General features: G+C 40.9%; 1 protein-coding gene across 1 annotated transcript; it reads right to left on the bottom strand.

Annotated features, from left to right (window-relative positions):
- Positions 1-1,287: 1,287 nt before the first annotated feature.
- Positions 1,288-16,160, bottom strand: ankrd28b (ankyrin repeat domain 28b). The gene is made up of 28 exons (XM_046399780.1): positions 15,932-16,160; positions 11,731-11,814; positions 11,094-11,172; positions 10,303-10,373; positions 10,013-10,213; positions 9,063-9,150; positions 8,718-8,860; positions 8,277-8,489; positions 7,880-7,958; positions 7,636-7,750; positions 7,382-7,464; positions 7,137-7,200; positions 6,939-7,007; positions 6,707-6,847; positions 6,425-6,536; positions 6,289-6,315; positions 5,875-5,949; positions 5,556-5,757; positions 5,225-5,312; positions 4,874-4,991; positions 4,028-4,247; positions 3,659-3,746; positions 3,483-3,566; positions 3,233-3,378; positions 3,030-3,112; positions 2,799-2,881; positions 2,560-2,651; positions 1,288-2,346 (listed from the first exon to the last, which is right to left on the bottom strand). The coding sequence occupies exons 1-28, from the start codon at positions 15,956-15,958 to the stop codon at positions 2,063-2,065; spliced, it is 3,159 nt and encodes a 1,052-aa protein (XP_046255736.1). The 5' UTR covers positions 15,959-16,160; the 3' UTR covers positions 1,288-2,062.
- Between the last annotated feature and the right edge of the window lie 1,000 nt (positions 16,161-17,160).

Genomic DNA, 17,160 nt, shown 5'->3' with positions numbered 1-17,160 from the left:
GCCTATCTCAGCCCCAGCTCACACTGAGGGTACATTGAGAGGTGGGGTATACCCTGTAGTTGCCAGTTTATGACAGAGCTGACATATTGAGACACAAAAAAATTCATGCTCGCATTCATACCTGTGGGCAATTTAGACTTACCAATTAACCTGACCTGCATGTCTTTGGACTGTGGGATGAAACTGGAGATCACCTGTCACTGGTTGTGAAAAATCATTCTACATCACGTAGAGAAGCGACTCAAAAGATTTCAGTGGATAGTGTAGAAGCACCTATCACAAACTGAACCCCAGAACCCCAGACGTAGCATACAGCTGGCACTCTGCAAAGTCTTCTACTGAATTAATGATTTTTGCAGTTTTGCAAAACACAAGACACACTTGTAACAGAGCGTATTGATCCTTGATTATTCTCTCAAATAAAATGAAATGAGTTGGACACCGTGTTAATTGTGTTCCATGGGGCTTTACACCGCAAATAGCATGAAGAACACCTGCATTACTACTAACATTAACATTGGCTCTATTCAAATGTCCCAGTACGCCATGTTAGTGTGGTGATGAGCCAGCATGCAGAATACCAGGACCTTGAAACTGAAGCTGTCAGATGGAATTCAGCCATCATTCATTTTATGATTTATGCTTGAGCTTTTCCTCATGTGACATGTCAACACGTCAGTCAAAACTGCTTCAAGCGTGTCACGTATTCCAGAACTGAAGGCAAAACTCCAAACTCATGTTCATTATTAAATAACTCATTTCTTTATTACTCATAAAATATACAGCAATCTCAGTACTGAAAGAACTCATTGGAGCGTTGAATTCACAGTCATCATTTCTATATACATACTAGTTTCATCCCTCTTCAAGAAAAAGCAACAAAAAGAAAAAGGAATCTTTTCCATTTTAAAGAAGCTAGCAAACGTATTGTACATATTTCCAGTTAAAAGGATTCAACAGACAGAAAAGAGGAGCTTTGAATCATGGGAGGATTGAGTGGTTTCTTTTTTTTCTGAAGGTAAAGCAAGCAAAACCTGTCAACAAACACTGACTAATATAAGAGCAAAAATATCATTCAAACAGAATAAAATCATAATGAATGCAGCCTTTTCATTGGTTTACAGTATTTCTTCTCACAAAGCTGAGCATCAGACACCTCAATACTGGATCAGTGCTTCTTAGAAATGATTCATTACTTACCTAGTGTGCATCACTGTACTTTCACAGCTGCCTCTATAAACCCATCTTTTCTCAGTAACTAATGAAGGCACAAAATGAACACATAAATAGGAACCAAAAGTACACAAATAATTTATTCTTGAAAGACTAAACCGCAACAGACAGGTCAATATACAAAGGTAAGGTAGATCAACTTAAAAATAACCTGTTGCAGATATCAAAGGTTTTTAAATTATGCAGGTCAGTTACTTTGATTTGTTTTTCTAGAGGACAGGACATGAACATGGGTATATTAAAACTTTGATCTCAAAAAAATAAATGATTTTTCCCCCCATATGACTACAGCCTTGAAGGACAAGTGCATTCTGATGGATGTAGTGTGCGGATATCGACCTTCTCTTAATTCATCAATAATTTCAAAAAGAAAAAAAATGGCTCCTTGCCACTGCCCCTCCTCCCACTAACTGCTAAACCCCAAAAATTACAGTTAAAACTGGGTTAAAATGCATCCATGTCTTTTGGTCCCTGTCGGTTTAGCTCTCGGCGAAGTGCTACCATCCCTCTTCAGCATGTTATTGCTGCACAAAAGTCGCTGTCCACCCAACAAGTAAAGTTTTTAGCACTCAAGAAGTCAGTGTTGGTAAAGCAGCGGTTACTGAGGTCCAGTATCAGCTGAAGGACACCTGGTGCTGGATGAGGTCGGGACGAGTGTGCGCCTGCTGCACCTCCTCCCTGTCTTACTCTGTGGTGGTGATTGGGGGCGGAGTACTTTTAAGGCTCCTGTGGGGGGCTTTTTTCTCTTTTTTTGCCCTTCCAAGCTGGCGGTTGGTGATTTTTAAGACACAGTGTGTGTGTTTATGCATTTATCACTTCCTCCCGTCTCTCAGTATGTCTCTGAATCCGAGTCATTGAGCTCCTCGTCCTTGTAGAAGCCATCGTGATGGCTGATGTTGTTGAAGCTGCAGTAGGAGCTGTGCTCGCCACGCAGCACGGGCAGGCTGTCGAACGTGACGCTCTTGGATGGGCTGGTAGTGTAGTGGTTAATGGCACTGAAAGGGAGGGTGGGTGCCGGGGTGCAGGGGGACACAGGCATCATGGTGGCCAGGATGAGGGCTAGGCAGTCTGCCACATCTTTGTTGGGGGCACAAGCCAAGGCGGGTGTGTAACCTGAAACAGTGACAAAGCAGCAATGTTACAAATTGTACCAAAGTCATACAGAGTTTCACTTTCAAGCGTGAAAGGGCACTGAAGCTGGTGTACTGGTGTACGTATCCAATCATTTCTGATCCTGCTGCAAATTATGGTGCATGTTGAGGTTGCAATTCTTAATTTACTGTAAAAGCCCAAAATATATGAAAGATGATAATATTGTGGATTTACCATTTTCATCGACTGCAAGTACACTGGCTCCCTTTGCAAGCAGCTCCTGCACCACCACAGTTAAACCATTTCTTGCAGCCACATGTAGGGGCCTTAAAAGAAAGATGAAAACACAGAAGCACCAATGGGAAGGGTCAATACTTTACAATTTGTATCTCTACATTAATTATACAAATCCCCACAGGAAAAGCATTATGACTCCATTTCAACACTCAGACACACAGACATGTGATACGTACGTCTGTAAGGCGGCGTTAGTGGCATTTATGAGGTTTCTGTCTGTAATCTTCTCCAATATCAACAAGGCACTGGTTTCATGTCCCTATGGAAAACAGGTAGAGTGTGATGACTGTTTCAAACAACCAGTAAATACCAACTGTTTACAGTAGCTCAACAGACACTTGCAGGAACATACAGTATATCTGCTGCTGTAGAATGTATTAACAGTGCCACCATATGGTAATACCAACCTTACTGCAGGCGAGATGAAGTGCAGTGTTCTTCACGGCATCCTGCAGAGTGAGATCTGCTTTTGCACTGCTCACCAGCAGTTCTGAACAGTGACAGGGAGAACACAAAACACGAAACGGGGAAAGCAAAGTTCATTCAATACAGTGCTGAATATTAAATCCTCTAGAGACATTTTCTAGTGTGGTGGTTAAACTGTTCATACCGACAGCGTTGGTCTGGCCGTTTTCAGCAGCCATCATGAGTGGGGTTTTCCCTGCGGCATCGACACTGTTGACTTGAGCGTTGTGACTCAGAAGCAGCTGCAGACACTCTACATGGTCAGTGAAGGCTCCTGCATGTAGAGGGGTCCTACAAAAATAACATCAGAACAAGGCTCACTTCTTTAATCGAAGACACACTTGTAACAATCACCGCATTGATTCTGTGAACTTTTAATTCGCTGGATATTATACCTGTTTTTACTGTCTTTGGCGTTGACGATGGCAGGGCCCAGAGTGTCTATCAGCATCTCAGCAGCACCTTCGTTGTCATGGATCCTAATAAAGAGAAAAGAGCACAATTAATCTTTCTGTTAGACATTCTGTCCTTACATGCATTGATCGAAACTGAAGGCAGCTCAAGATCTTACACAGCACAGTGGAGGGGGCTGAAAGAATTGCCTTCGGCCTTGTGAAAAACCTCTTGTTCCAGCAAAACCTCCACACATGTATCGTGACCTGCGGGGAGAAAGCATTCACCGCATTAGCCTTCATCTCAATGTGCTCACAATCAGGGCTCTCTTATAACATCTGTTCTTATCAACGTGTCAAAATTTCAACAGGGAAGAACAAGCATTAAAAACAAAGCTGTCCATGCCTATCTTAAATCTACACTTGCTTCAGTGCTTCTTTTTACTTTCTTGGCAGCTTCTGTGTCTCAGCACATACATTACTAAAGTCTGATGTACATCTCCAACTCTAGCATTTTTAAAGAGATTTTCAGACTCTCATCTCTGTACCATTGTAGCAGGCCCAGTGCAGTGGGGTGTAGCCTTGGTTGTCTGTTAATACGGGGAGAGTTTCCACTGATTGGGCAGCATGCAGCAGGCCTCCCAGTACCCCAATGTGTCCACAAGCTGCTGCCAGATGGACCGGTGTGCGCCCTTTACAGTCTTGCACTAGGAAGCTGGCGCTATGTTGAAGCAAGGCCTCCACACACTCCTCGTGGCCAGTCACCGCCTGCAACCAGAAAACAACAGATTTTAGTGCTATTGCTGTTGACTGACGGTGGTATCCTGAAAGGCTATGCATTTCAAATGACTTTATAGGAGATGACCAGTGGTTTAGAATTTATTCCATCCACAGACATAGAACAGGTTGGGCTGCACTACAGAGTTTAAGGTGACCTGCTGCAGACGGGGCAGAAAAAAGGCATATCTGTATTAGGGCTGGGACTGCGTTAACGCATTAGGGCGGGGCAAGTCAATGCGTTAATGTGATACTTAATCAACGCAGACAATTATTATTTTTTATTTTATCTCTTTATTGTTCAGTAAAACAGTTTTTTTAGTGAGCAAGTGAGCAACTGGCCAACTAGTGAGCAACAGACCTTAAAAATAATTATTATAATAAAAACAACTAAAATAATTGTCGGCATTAATTAATTATCGTGTTAACACATACGCGACAGTGACGCGTTAACGCAGCCCCAGCCCTAATTTGTATACTTAATATACTATATAAAAAGTATAGAAAATATTATGCAAACATAAAAAACAGTCAAAATTAAAATATGACAATAATAAAAAAAAAACTGTCTCACAGTACATATGCTGTATGTATCAGTGTATGTAAGATCTCCTTACTCCTCTGTGTAGGGCTGTCCTGCCCCACTTATCTTTGGCTTCTACATTGGCTCCCTTGTTTAGCAGAGAATATACACAATCTGTGTGCCCACTCAGGACTGACAGCATCAGGGGAGTTCTGAAAGACAACAGAATATAATCTCAGCAAGGATTTTTTAAACATAAAATGAACTTTAATGATCCCACAGCGGGATCAGAATAGAATAGAGTGCAAAAAGTGTGCAAAACAGTTTAAAAAAATATAGCGTTTATAAATTAACGGTTTTAAAATAAACACTGTACAATATACTGCTATACAGGCTATCAGCATGAAACATGAGGGAGAAAAAAAACACAAACAAATTTACTTACTGTCCATTTCCATCTTGAATGTCTACTGCACTTTGAAGATCAGCATTTCCAATCAGCAAACGCAAACATTCTGAATGACCATTAGTAGCTGCATGGAAAGAACAAACACGCCATTAGAATACGATTTCTACTACCATTACTGCTAACAGTACCAACAATTTACAAAGTACATTATAAGGAAAAAAATAAATCTGCACCATAATCAAAGAAAAATCCTTAAAAAAACAAATACAACAAATAAAACAATAAAATAGCCAATTTATTATATTTTATAGAGGTCTAAAAATTCAGATGGCAGCAAATTCATGAGCCACACACTCCAGCTCCACACCTGCAGCATGGATGGGGGTTCGCTTCAAGGTGAAGTCTTTGACCAGGATAGAGGCTCCCTGGTTGATTAGGACATCCACACACTCTACATGGCCTTTAAAGGCAGCCAGGTCCAAGGGTGTGCGCCCTTGGCTGTTTCTCACATCCAGATCCAGCAGAGACTGCACCAGAACCTCCATAGCCTGGTGGTGACCGTGGTATGCCTGAAGGATTATTACGTGACAAATAAATTAGCATAAATATGCAAAGCATATTAAAGCATACATTAAAGCTATTTCCACGACAAGGATAACAGAGTAAGGCTAATACACACTACTCACAGCAAGGTGCAGGGGGCTGACGGGGGCTCTGACTTCAGAGTCATTCAGGATGTCTGTCCCTGAGGTTTCCATTAGCTGTGCAAATCAGGTATAAAAATTAGAACCTACTTCACTTAGTCGTGAAGCTGAGCAACAACAGACGGCATTTTGTTCTACACTGAAGGCAAAATTTAGACAGAAGATTCTCACAGTTGAGAACAGACTGATTCTCACAATCATGGAGATCAAAACCACCTAAATCATGAATGTCTTGTCTGCATGTTATTTGCTCTGTTTTGTGAGGGCTATTTGCCTGACAAACATCTCTGAAAATGTGCCGGGAGCATCAGTTTCAGTTTGTTCTTTGGTTCCAGTGCCTACTCTGTCTACAAACTCCAAACCTAATCAAAAGAGAAAAGTACAAATTCAACTCACCACATCTAGAGGTGTTTCACTTGCAATCTGTAAACAACAGATTGGGAGAAGCAGCAATGCATTAAACATCATTACAATATATTAGTACACACATGTTGTTTCTAAGGTGTTGTATAATCTGCGGGGGAGCCCTCACCATCTCCAGACAGAGGCGATGTCCGTATGCTGAGGCGTAGTGCACGGCATTGTAGCCCTGATTGTCCCGGATCCCTGGATTTGCGTCATTTCGAAGTAAATATTCCAGGCACCTGCAGACAGAAAAAAAAAGAGGTTGTAATCAAGAAACAACTTTCAAGTCTTGAACTGTTACTCTACATAACCAATGTGAGAGAGAATTAATCCTTGAATCCTTTCAAAAATATTCCATCTCACACACAGACACAGAATTTTATTAGAATAAAGTGAAACTATTACTGACTTTCCATCTGTGTCAGAGGCAGCGGCGTAGTGGAGAGGAGTGCAGCCCCGCTCGTCGAGGTCATTGACACTGGCCCCAGAGCCCACCAGAGCAAACAGGCACTGGTAGTTACAGTTGGCAGCAGCATAGTGCAGAGGGGTCCTGGAAACGCAAACAGAGCTGAGTTCCCTGGTCGAAAGAAACTAGGAGAGCACAGAGCCACGATCCAAATCCATAATTAAATGCTACAAACCTGCCAAAACTGTCCTTTCTATTGAAGTCTGCCCCCGTGTTGAGAAGAAGATTGAGACATTCCAGGTTTCTGAGGGGTTAGGGTTTAGATTTATAAGATGATGAATGGATAAATATAATGATATGTTTGTTAGCTCTCATAACTGCATCTTAGACAAACATGTAAGATAAACACAGTATCCAGCCACATTGTACTCACCCTCCAGCAGCTGCAGCATGTAAACAGGTCCTTCCAAGGTCATCAGGAGTATCAATATCAAATCCTACATAAGAGAAAGTTTTACAAACAGATATTGTACACTTTAAAAATCTGAATATCTAAGTTACAAATCTTGTCCAAAAAACCCCCCAAAAGTATCTGCTAAAGCTAAAAGTATCTGAACAATTCAAATATACGAATTGGGTGATTCCATCCTGAGACTAGTGGAACTATAGCTTGCTCACCTGAAGACAGGAGCTTTCGGCAGCAGTCAGAGAACCCACTGAGAGCAGCCAAATGTAGTGGGAACATACCGTGAACCCCTCGCCTGAAAGAAGACATAATGATTCTGATTTATCCACCATCACTGGTGCAAAGCTAAGGGCAGGATATCACTATTAATAGTGCAGAATAAATGGTATCAATTTCATAACATGTTGCGCCTACGTGACGTGTAAAGCTGGAACAGTTGCTGAAAAGGACGGAAAAGCTCGCTTACTTAGCTGTGTCAGCTCTGTTGGTGATGAGGGTGTTAATTAGGAGCTCGTGTCCATATCGAGCTGCGATGTGCAGTGGTGTATTTCCGTTCTTATCTTCACAGTCAATCTCAGCACCTTCAGGACAAAAAAACCAAAAAAAAAACCAAAAACACTTAGCTGGTGTTACACTGAGAAGCAGTTTCTGGTTTTTCTGTCCAGTGTGAGAAATAAAGTCAGCGAGGCAGAATTTTTAGAGGAGCTCACCATTCTCAATGATTGCTTGAGACCGAGAAAATCTCCCGTGGATTGCTGTCATGTGGAGGGGAGTCTTACCATCTTTACTCTGGAGTGAAACAAAAAACAGTGTGTTGCCAATGCTCGTCACTAAAAGATAAAAAAAAAAAACTTCATTTCTCGCATCTATCTACAGAAGAAAAAAAAAGGCACAGTAGCTTTAAGTAAGTTTTAGCGTGACTACATTAGAAAAATAAACAGTTGGGTTCACAGAAACAACAGGTGTGACTGTTTAAACAAATATTTTTGACTACGTGACTATTTCTCAATAACTTAAATGTAACTGGCATAGAAAATGTGATGTGCCAGTATTAAGTAACACCTTTCCAAAATGAGTAATATTTTTTCCAAGTATTCAGTTACTCACCTTGATGTTGACATCAGCCCCGTTGCACACTAGGAGCTCCAGGCACAGCGCTCCGTGGCGTGAGGCGGCGGTAAAATGGAGAGGTGCGAAGCCCTTCTCATTTACCTGGTTGACGTTAGCGCCGCACTCAATGAGCTCGTTCACCACCACGTCCTGCCCGTTGTAGCAGGCCACGTGGAGGGGTGTGTTGCCATATGCATTAGGCTCATTAATCTAGATGCCAAGACAAACAGAAAGTAGTCATGACACAATGTTTCCTCATCAAGACAAACCGGTATTAGACTGTTACCCCTTATTAAACCCAATATAAAAAGTTGTCAGGTCACGGTCCAAAAACATGTGAAAAGCCTCAGCATTAGCCTGAGTTACTACATTTATGTTCTCTTCATAGAATCTATCAGTCCACAGTGTGATGACAGTAAGCTTGTGGGTGGAACTTACATCCACCCCCAAATCCAGGAGGTATTTGACAACGCTAATCATTCCACTGGAGGCTGCTGCATGTAGGGGAGTGTAAGATTTCTTATCTTTGCAGGCCACCTCAGCTCCATGAGATGCCAGCAGCTTCACCACTTCTATGTGCCCTGAACACAGAATTAAAATGATTTACTTACATGAATACGCTGTCATAACAGCATCTGTTGCATTTGGTCAAATCACAACATGGGTATTTATTTTAATAGCAACTAAGTGCTAGTGATTTTCATTGACCACAAGGTAAGGAGAACCTAAGTTACTCAGAAAAGTAAAAATGTGATATAAAACCTGTGTTGGTTGATTAATTACCCATGTAAGCTGCCCAGTGGATTGCTCGGCGGTCCCTCTTGTCAAAGGCATTGATGTTTGCTCCTCTGGAAAGCAAGAGTCTCACCATCTGACAGCAGCGACAGAGGGGAAAAAAGAAAATTCAGGAAATACGTTAAGGGAAGTTGCAACCTGAACACTACCAATTCTGCTGTCTTTCAGTCAGTGTCGCAACTCATTAATCATTGCGTTTAATGCTCGGCCCAACACAGTGATTCTAAAATAAGTCTGATTTAGTCTAAACTCATGAATTAGATGATCCTCAACAAGGCTATAAAGTCATTCTAAGAATTAGAAATGCTTAAAATGTGGTATTTTCTAAACAAGCTATGACTGGTTCATTGGTGAGCAGCTTTACTGTTTGTTCAGCTGTGGCTTCTCCAACTTTGGAGTTTGTCCCGGTGTTTGCAGCCATGGTTATGACCTAGCTGCTAACAGTAGGCAGTCAGCTATTGTTCAGTTCTTCCGTATTGCAATGGTACATATTACAATGTGTTTATTTATACATTACACATTTACACATTTCTGAGGCAAGAAGAAACTCTTTCTTTCAGTAAGAGGATAAGATCACAAGCTTTGACTTAGCCAGGTAAACACACGACATCAAACCTGGTGTGTAACAAAAACTTTGTGTACGAGCAGCACATTCTCTAAAGTGGAGAACAACATTTCATCTGTCAATATGAGCAGTACTGAAGTGGTTAGACTTGGACAAACAACATCAACAAAGACAGGACCAACTGTACAGTTACCTAGTCAGCACTGCCTCTTTGCGCTAATACATGTATTGTTCCTTATAGCAATGGATATTCAAACATTGCTGCCATTTCTATCCATTAACGGCAAACTAAATCAATACTAAGGGCATTAAACAACAGGTCTTTGAATACAGCTTACAACAGAATCAAACAATACTTCAGGCTGGATATTACCTCTAGATGGCCGCTGAAGGCTGCATGGTGCAGTGCAGTCCGGCCGGCTCGGTCTGACACATTCACATTGCTGAGCAGTGGGACGAGGGCTTCAGCACAACGTACAGCCTTGTTTGCTGCAGCGATGTGAAGCGGCGTCTGCCAGTTCTTGTCCCTGGCGTTTACGTCTGCAGAGTGTTTCAGCAACACCTGGACAGCCTCCTGAAAAAAAGTTATAACACATAGGGTTAAGTTCCATGTCGTTTAGGTTAGTAAAATAGTGTGCAACAGCGTGTGGAACATTCACATACCTCACTGCAGGAGGCCACAGCCCGGTGCAGAGGAGTGAGCCACTTGTTATCTTTGGCATTTACTCTGGCACCTACAAGTCAGAGGACACTGGCTGTCAGACTGTGTAAGGTCATACAGTTTAGTGACATGTAGTGCATTTCAAAAAAGCCCCTAAAGTCTTTTTGTCAGTTACCAAGTTCTATTCTGTAACATAAGAGCAGACTGCAAAGGGCGTATGAAGAGGTATTTTAGAGATGGACCATCTGGCAACAAAGGTATATCAGTATTCACATATTTCAAATTGTCACATCACGCTCTCACACAGCATTTTCGATCACTTTCACTCCTCTCAATAACAGGAAAACACAAGCCGTCCATGTACAGTATGGAGAAGAAAGTTGATGATGTGTTCTGAGGTGATTTACAAAGGTTGAAGCGGATGCAGTGTAACAATGCAAAAAAAACAGGAAGAACATAAAGAACAACTTTCCCAAACTGGTACAGTAAATAAGGCCATGTCACATATTAACAATAACACTACTTCAACAAGCTCAGATTGTGACCTCCATTATATAACTGCTGCTCTTTAAACAGCAATCTCAGGATCATTTCCTAGATAATCTATCCAGATTCCTGACAAACACCCATCATTTCCATATTGCAGTATTAATCCAATATTTGCTCCTTAAACAATTTCAGATAGGTCTAGTTCTACAGTGCTCTACACAACAAGAGTGACAGACATTCACATGCTTGCATTTGACCCTTTTTTTTTTTTTTTACATAAATACTCTTTTGAAAAAAAACATACCTGAAAGAATCAGCAGCTCTATAATTTCTGCATCTCCGAGATATGCAGCAGCATGCAGTGGAGTACGCTTTTCATTGTCCTGTAATAAGTCATAAGACGTTAGCAGGGCTAAATAAAAACAGAACAGGTTGCATTTACATCGTTACAATGTACTCCTTATTTACTTAGGTCATAATCTGTCGGAACATTAAAACCAGTATCATTTGTTTAGTTTTATTTATTCTTTAATATTTGTAAGACCACATTGCTAGGAAATAGAAATAACAATTTAATAATGACAGCTTCATAATCACTGTTTGAGGCAAAGATAGAGTTTAACACAAAATGGAGAACTTGAAAAGCCTTTTCAGTGAAATACAAGCAAGTACAAACCAGCCTTATTTTGAAACAAACACCCCCACCATAGCAGTAACAGTGAGGAATGCAATAAAATAACCAGAGCCAGATTATGCCGTGGGAACAGTAAAAACAAACTATGAGCTTTTTGTGCTCAGCACCTATTAATTGAAAGAGTTATATGAGAGCTTTCAAGGACAGTTATACATCAGGGATTTTGGTGTTGCTGGGATGTTTTTTAAAACATAGTAATAATATGAGGAAACAGATACAGAGATTAGTGAAAGTCTGTTGGGATTACCTGTGCATTCACATCCTCTTTTTTGAATATGAGCGAACGAACTTCATCAGGGTCCACGTTGAAAATCGCTTTCAGCAAAGCAGGCTGTAAAAGACAGAACCTGTGTCAAAATCAACTGAATTTCAAAGCTTTTCTGGCTGACAAGCAACACCATCTTAAACTGTCGTGGCATACAAGTTTGTTTGTCAGACCTGAAATGGCAACAGCACAGGTCAAAGAAAGCCATGACCATTCCGACCCTGGAGACCTTAGAGGGCCTTCAGGATCTTCTTACTCAAGCACCACAACACACACGCGACTCATTTGCTCAGAGATTATGCAATCACCTTTTAGCTGCTCAAAACTCCTTAAATATTCTTGCTTAAAATCCATTAAAACGGCACAGACAGAAACATATCAAAGGTTATAGTTGCAAGTAAGAAAAAAAGAATACAACAGAAATCTTGTACAGACATTCAAATGTACACCTAACAAAATCATAACTCCACAAATCAGAGGATGATGGAGGTAGACTGTAAGGACAAGTGCTGAGCAGCCACTTTTGAATTTTTTGTTTACAGTCCACCAGCACAGACAGAAATATCACAATCACTAATTGAACACAAGTCCAGCACTGTGGTCCAAGTGAGCGGTGTGCTGTTCACCCTCTCCAACATATGTTAAACACATAACTTAGCATAACTAGCTTCATGTGACCGCCTGCATCTTTACCAGAGATAGAAGTAAAAGTTAACTGTCCACAGCATATTTAGGTCACCACATTCAACATAACCACAGGTGGCAAAGGTGTTAAAGGTAAAAAATTTTCAAAGTAAAACCAAAGTAGAGGAGAAAATTGTTGAAGTTCTTTGAAAAGTCCAACCCCTTATGGATCCTGCCATCCCTGTCCTGGCTTCTTAGATAGGAGTTACACTAGCCCCACCATTCGTAGGGGTGTATACACAATGAAAGTACTGATGTGAACTTTGCCATAAGTAAAATATTGTAGATACAGTGATATTTTTCCTTATTTACATTTTGCACAAAAAAGTTCTTTAAGAAACACGACTCAAACTCTATTAAATATTCAGTGAAATGTTTACTCATGTGTGGTTAGGTGAAGTTACTCATTGTGACACTGTTGCAGCACTTCCTGTAAGACCAGGCTCACTTCAAACACTTGCAATATCTTTGCATAGTGAGATGGAACAGAGAACCCAAGAATAAAAACCTGACAGAGTATCTACAATATCTGGCCTGCAATAACCGTCAACCTTTGACCACCAACTATTATAAATCACTCACTTGTTGGTAAAGTATCATTTCGCAAAGGGAGTCAAATTAGTATAACCACTTTCTCCTTCATGTTGGACAACCAAAAGCAACAAGCAGGCAGCTGACTGTCACTACATGCGTGTTTGTTTTCATTCTATGGTATATTTTGCCAAATGTCTGCATGTGAATTTCATTGTCATCATCGAGTGTCACATCTCTTTGACCTAACAAACTGATCTGGAAGCAATGTTGAGATCAATGTACCTATCAACAACAGTCAAGAACAGCATAAATAGCTGTGCTGAGGAACCTTTGTGTGTCACACTGTCCAGCTAAACACTACCGCACTCCACTATCTGATCCATCATAACACTAGTGGATAGTCTTTGATCAGGCAGTTTTCCCCTGCCTGTGGGAGGAGGCTGGCATGGATGGTGATAACAGTGAGGGCAGGGGATCCCTTCCAGAGACTGCAATTGGTTACCCGTGAAAGACCCAGATGGAACATTCCTAGCTTCCAGAAAAACTTAACTCTTCCCTGACTTCAGTAAAAATTTTAAAAACAAATTAACACGGGCTTAAAGCTGCAACGACCACGGTAGTTAAAAGTTCCTCCCACAATGAATCAATACTATGATGCTTTATTGTTGTTTCTCAGGTGATCTATTATCAGTTGCTTCCATTTCAAGTGAGCAATCATAACCTCAGAATGAACAATGTGTACCCATGTATACAAAACAAAATGTAAGATGAAGATGCGGGTGGGGGGTGGGGGGGGGTGGGGCGCTGTAGACGTCTGTTACGAAACTTGTCAAGAGTCAACACATTTTAAAATCACATGCTGTAATGTTGGCTGAGATGAAAACCTGTTTTATTTAGTCAGAACGATGTATCATTCAGACGTCATCATTTAACATTTGACTCATCTTCCAGACTGGGAAGCTAGCTAATTAGCTAATGTGCAGCCATGTATCCTATAAGACTTCACAAAGGACAAAGGACCTCCAGTTTATGAGGCCGAGTGTGAGCCACAAACATATCAAACAGAGCAAGCTGCACTGGCACTAGTGTCACTCAAACTGTACTCTAAACTTTATCAACATAGAGCCAAGCCCTTTAACCTTTAGCTGACACAAATAATTTGTACTGTATGCCCTGTCTGCAATAACCCTCAGGAATAAACAACCCCCAAAAGTCAAACATTGTAAGCACCCTGTTTTTTGTTTTTTAATAAAATAAAAATCTATTGTGAACAACATGACATGGATACATCGGTGTATGCATGGTGACATGGGTAAGATCATTCCCTTTGAAGTATTCTGAAACCAACAGATAAAATGGTGCCTGGTATAAAAATTTGAGCCACATGACGCATTTCAGAAGTCAGGCTGATGCTCAACAAGTATTTAGAATTGTCATCTAGGGACCAAGGGGATTGCAATTGCTTTTCAAAGACAAATCACAATCCTCTCATTCAGTCATTACAATGTCCATGAATATCTGCAGGGCACAACTGCGGTTAGAGTTACTGGGGATAAATTCAGGGTAACAAGCGGGCACTTGTGCCTCTCATACTGTTCCATTTTGACCATTTCTGTATACCACCCACTGTGAAAAGGAAAGACAAATCTGCATTTTGTTGTTTTCAGTTCTCCAGTCCCTCACGACTGATGTAGGAGATTTCTCTGTGCTTCTCTGGCTGAACGACTGTGCACCTCCTCTCCTCATACAACCCAGCCTAGTTAATACCATCACCATGGAGACAGCTCACATGAGCCCAGGTACACCATCATTCGAGCACACACACACACAATGAAACACGCACACACGTACATATGTTACAAGAACAGCAGGCATGTCCAAAACAAACTGCTCTTAAACGACAACAGAAAGCTATTCTCGTTTTCACAAGTAGGTGGCAAGTGTTAAATAGTTAGAGGACGCACGTCTAATACTGTCAGATTACCAGTCACCTCATACATTTGTCGTAACCATTACACAGCAGTTTATTTGCATGTACTGTATACCATTTATATAGTGTAAGTAAATGGATCTTAATAAACAGCTATTAAGCGAACAGGGACGGTTTAATTGCCAGCAGAATCCACAAGGGGACAAACACCTGAGGCTTATGATCAAAAACCTAACTATAACAGTGTCGTAAATCACTTTAGAAAATAAACATTTTAAAAAAATCAAGAAATTGTACGGGACACAAAGCCCCTGACTCGACCCCACTTCCACAACACATCGTTGGTGTTCAAACAAAATCAAACGTTTCGTTGGGTGAATCGGTGCATAAAAGCTACATCATTATCTATGTATTTATTTTTCTATGTTATCCAACCTTATAACTACATGTTATACACAAGCTGAGGTAACATATGACAAAGATGTCACAAACGTCCAGCTGTCACAGTAACGTCAAAATAAACAGATCTCTTTCACCCTTAAGGTAATCACCTCTAACTGTATTACAGAGACTTTGTGGCTATTGTTATATCATAGAATAATTTAGGAGAGACGTCTCAAGCCCAGTTGCGTATTGTTTAGTCACAGCATGCTAACAAGTCACTTTCCAACTGAGCAGCTAGTAGCTTTTCACGCTGGCTCTGTCTAATTGCTGGAGCTAAACACACTAACATTAGCTGGCTACAGCTCAACAACCGTTTGAGCATGTGTCCCATTGCAAATGCAATGCTGTCGTTATTACCTAAAACACGACTGCAAACGTGATTTGCCTGATAATACTGTACATAACCCCTCTTTTAACTGATAATTAAACATCAAGCGTATCTTTGAAACGTTTTGGGAAACGGTTAAGGAAATGCTTCCGTTTCGGAGAATAGCCGGAGAAACTCGAATTACATTCCGCTGGCGAATGTTGAAATCGGGGCTGCTAATGTTAGCTACGTTACTCAACCAACAGCCCGCTTTTGGCACTTACCTGGTCTCGAATTTTGAGAACCACCATATTTCTGGGATTTTAATTATTCTCATGCAGATTCATAAAGGGATATTTGTCTCCTTCCGAATAGCAGTGTTGTATCCTGGTAGCTCTCCCGCTGGTCTGCTGGAGGCCTTGCGTGACGCTAGCTTAGCTCTCTTGCTAGCTTCCTAACCTAATGGCATGGAAGCAGAGGAGTAGCGGAAACTCCATTACATTGCCGCCACCATACTGTGCCTCCCAAAAAGATACGATTCAATAGGTCAAGTGCATTGGACGCCTTAGTAAGAGGGTTAGTGGTTGGTCGTTGCTAACAGCGCTCAGTGACAGACGCACTGTGTTGATTATTGCATGGATATATATATATATTTTACGAACGATATTAACTATTTGTCCGGCATGTAATTCATGCACATTATGAAACAGCCACGTTTCTTTTATTAAAGATATCTAGCTCAGTGTCTCCGTTTTTTCGGCTTTTCAGTAGGTTGGTTATTTTTTTATTTAAACATCGTGACTCATCTTGAAGTTACACAAAATGCCAGACCTATTCCAGCAGTTGTCGCACAGCAGCTCTGGTAGGGGCATCAAGGAGACGTAATTATAATTATGTTAATGTTCCCTCAGGAAGAGGAGTAGCTTTATCCGGACTGCCCCCCCCTCCGCCCTTAACTAAGTGGGAAATTGTGAATTCTACAGCAAATCTAACTACAGCTCAGCAATACACACTATTTGGGTGGCGCCTGCTATTTGCTCAGAAACTTAAAGTCCATACATATATAGGCCTATAGTATAGTTATATATATATAGTTATATACAGTCTGTCAGTGGCCCATAAAGTCAGGCTATATACAGCAGGCTACACAGTGCACATACAGTACACATCAGAAGCCCCGCTCTTCTGCCCTTTTTTCCTCTTATGATAAAAAATTAGCAATTCTTCTTTTTTTTTTAATTTGGATATAAGTTGGATATAAACCTTACCTGGAACTGAATGACAATTTTATAGAAAAATGAGTTCTTCAAAACACACAGGTTGGTGGGTTTTAAATCCAAAGTGTGTTTCAAGTCTGTAACTAACTCCAAAATGTGGTGGAATGAGGCCCTCTAGTGACCGACTCTGCAACTACAAGCAGACTTAGAAAGTAACTGATGTGCATCAAACTAAAACTCTGAGAAATACAAGTACATTTATGTAAACAACTAACAAAAATAGTTTCCCTAGGTGT

This window comes from Scatophagus argus, chromosome 9 (assembly GCF_020382885.2).
Source record: "Scatophagus argus isolate fScaArg1 chromosome 9, fScaArg1.pri, whole genome shotgun sequence".
Classification (NCBI taxonomy): domain Eukaryota; kingdom Metazoa; phylum Chordata; class Actinopteri; family Scatophagidae; genus Scatophagus; species Scatophagus argus.
Note: the sequence above shows the minus strand (reverse complement) of the source record. Positions and strands in the feature narration are given on the sequence as shown.

Coding starts and splice junctions, on each gene's coding strand:
- ankrd28b (XM_046399780.1), bottom strand. CDS start 15,958: ATGGTGGTTCTCAAAATTCGAGACCAG. Junction 11,173..11,730: donor AAGAGGATGTGAATGCACAG/GTAATCCCAACA, acceptor GACTTATTACAG/GACAATGAAAAGCGTACTCC. Junction 7,959..8,276: donor GGGCTGATGTCAACATCAAG/GTGAGTAACTGA, acceptor GTTTCACTCCAG/AGTAAAGATGGTAAGACTCC.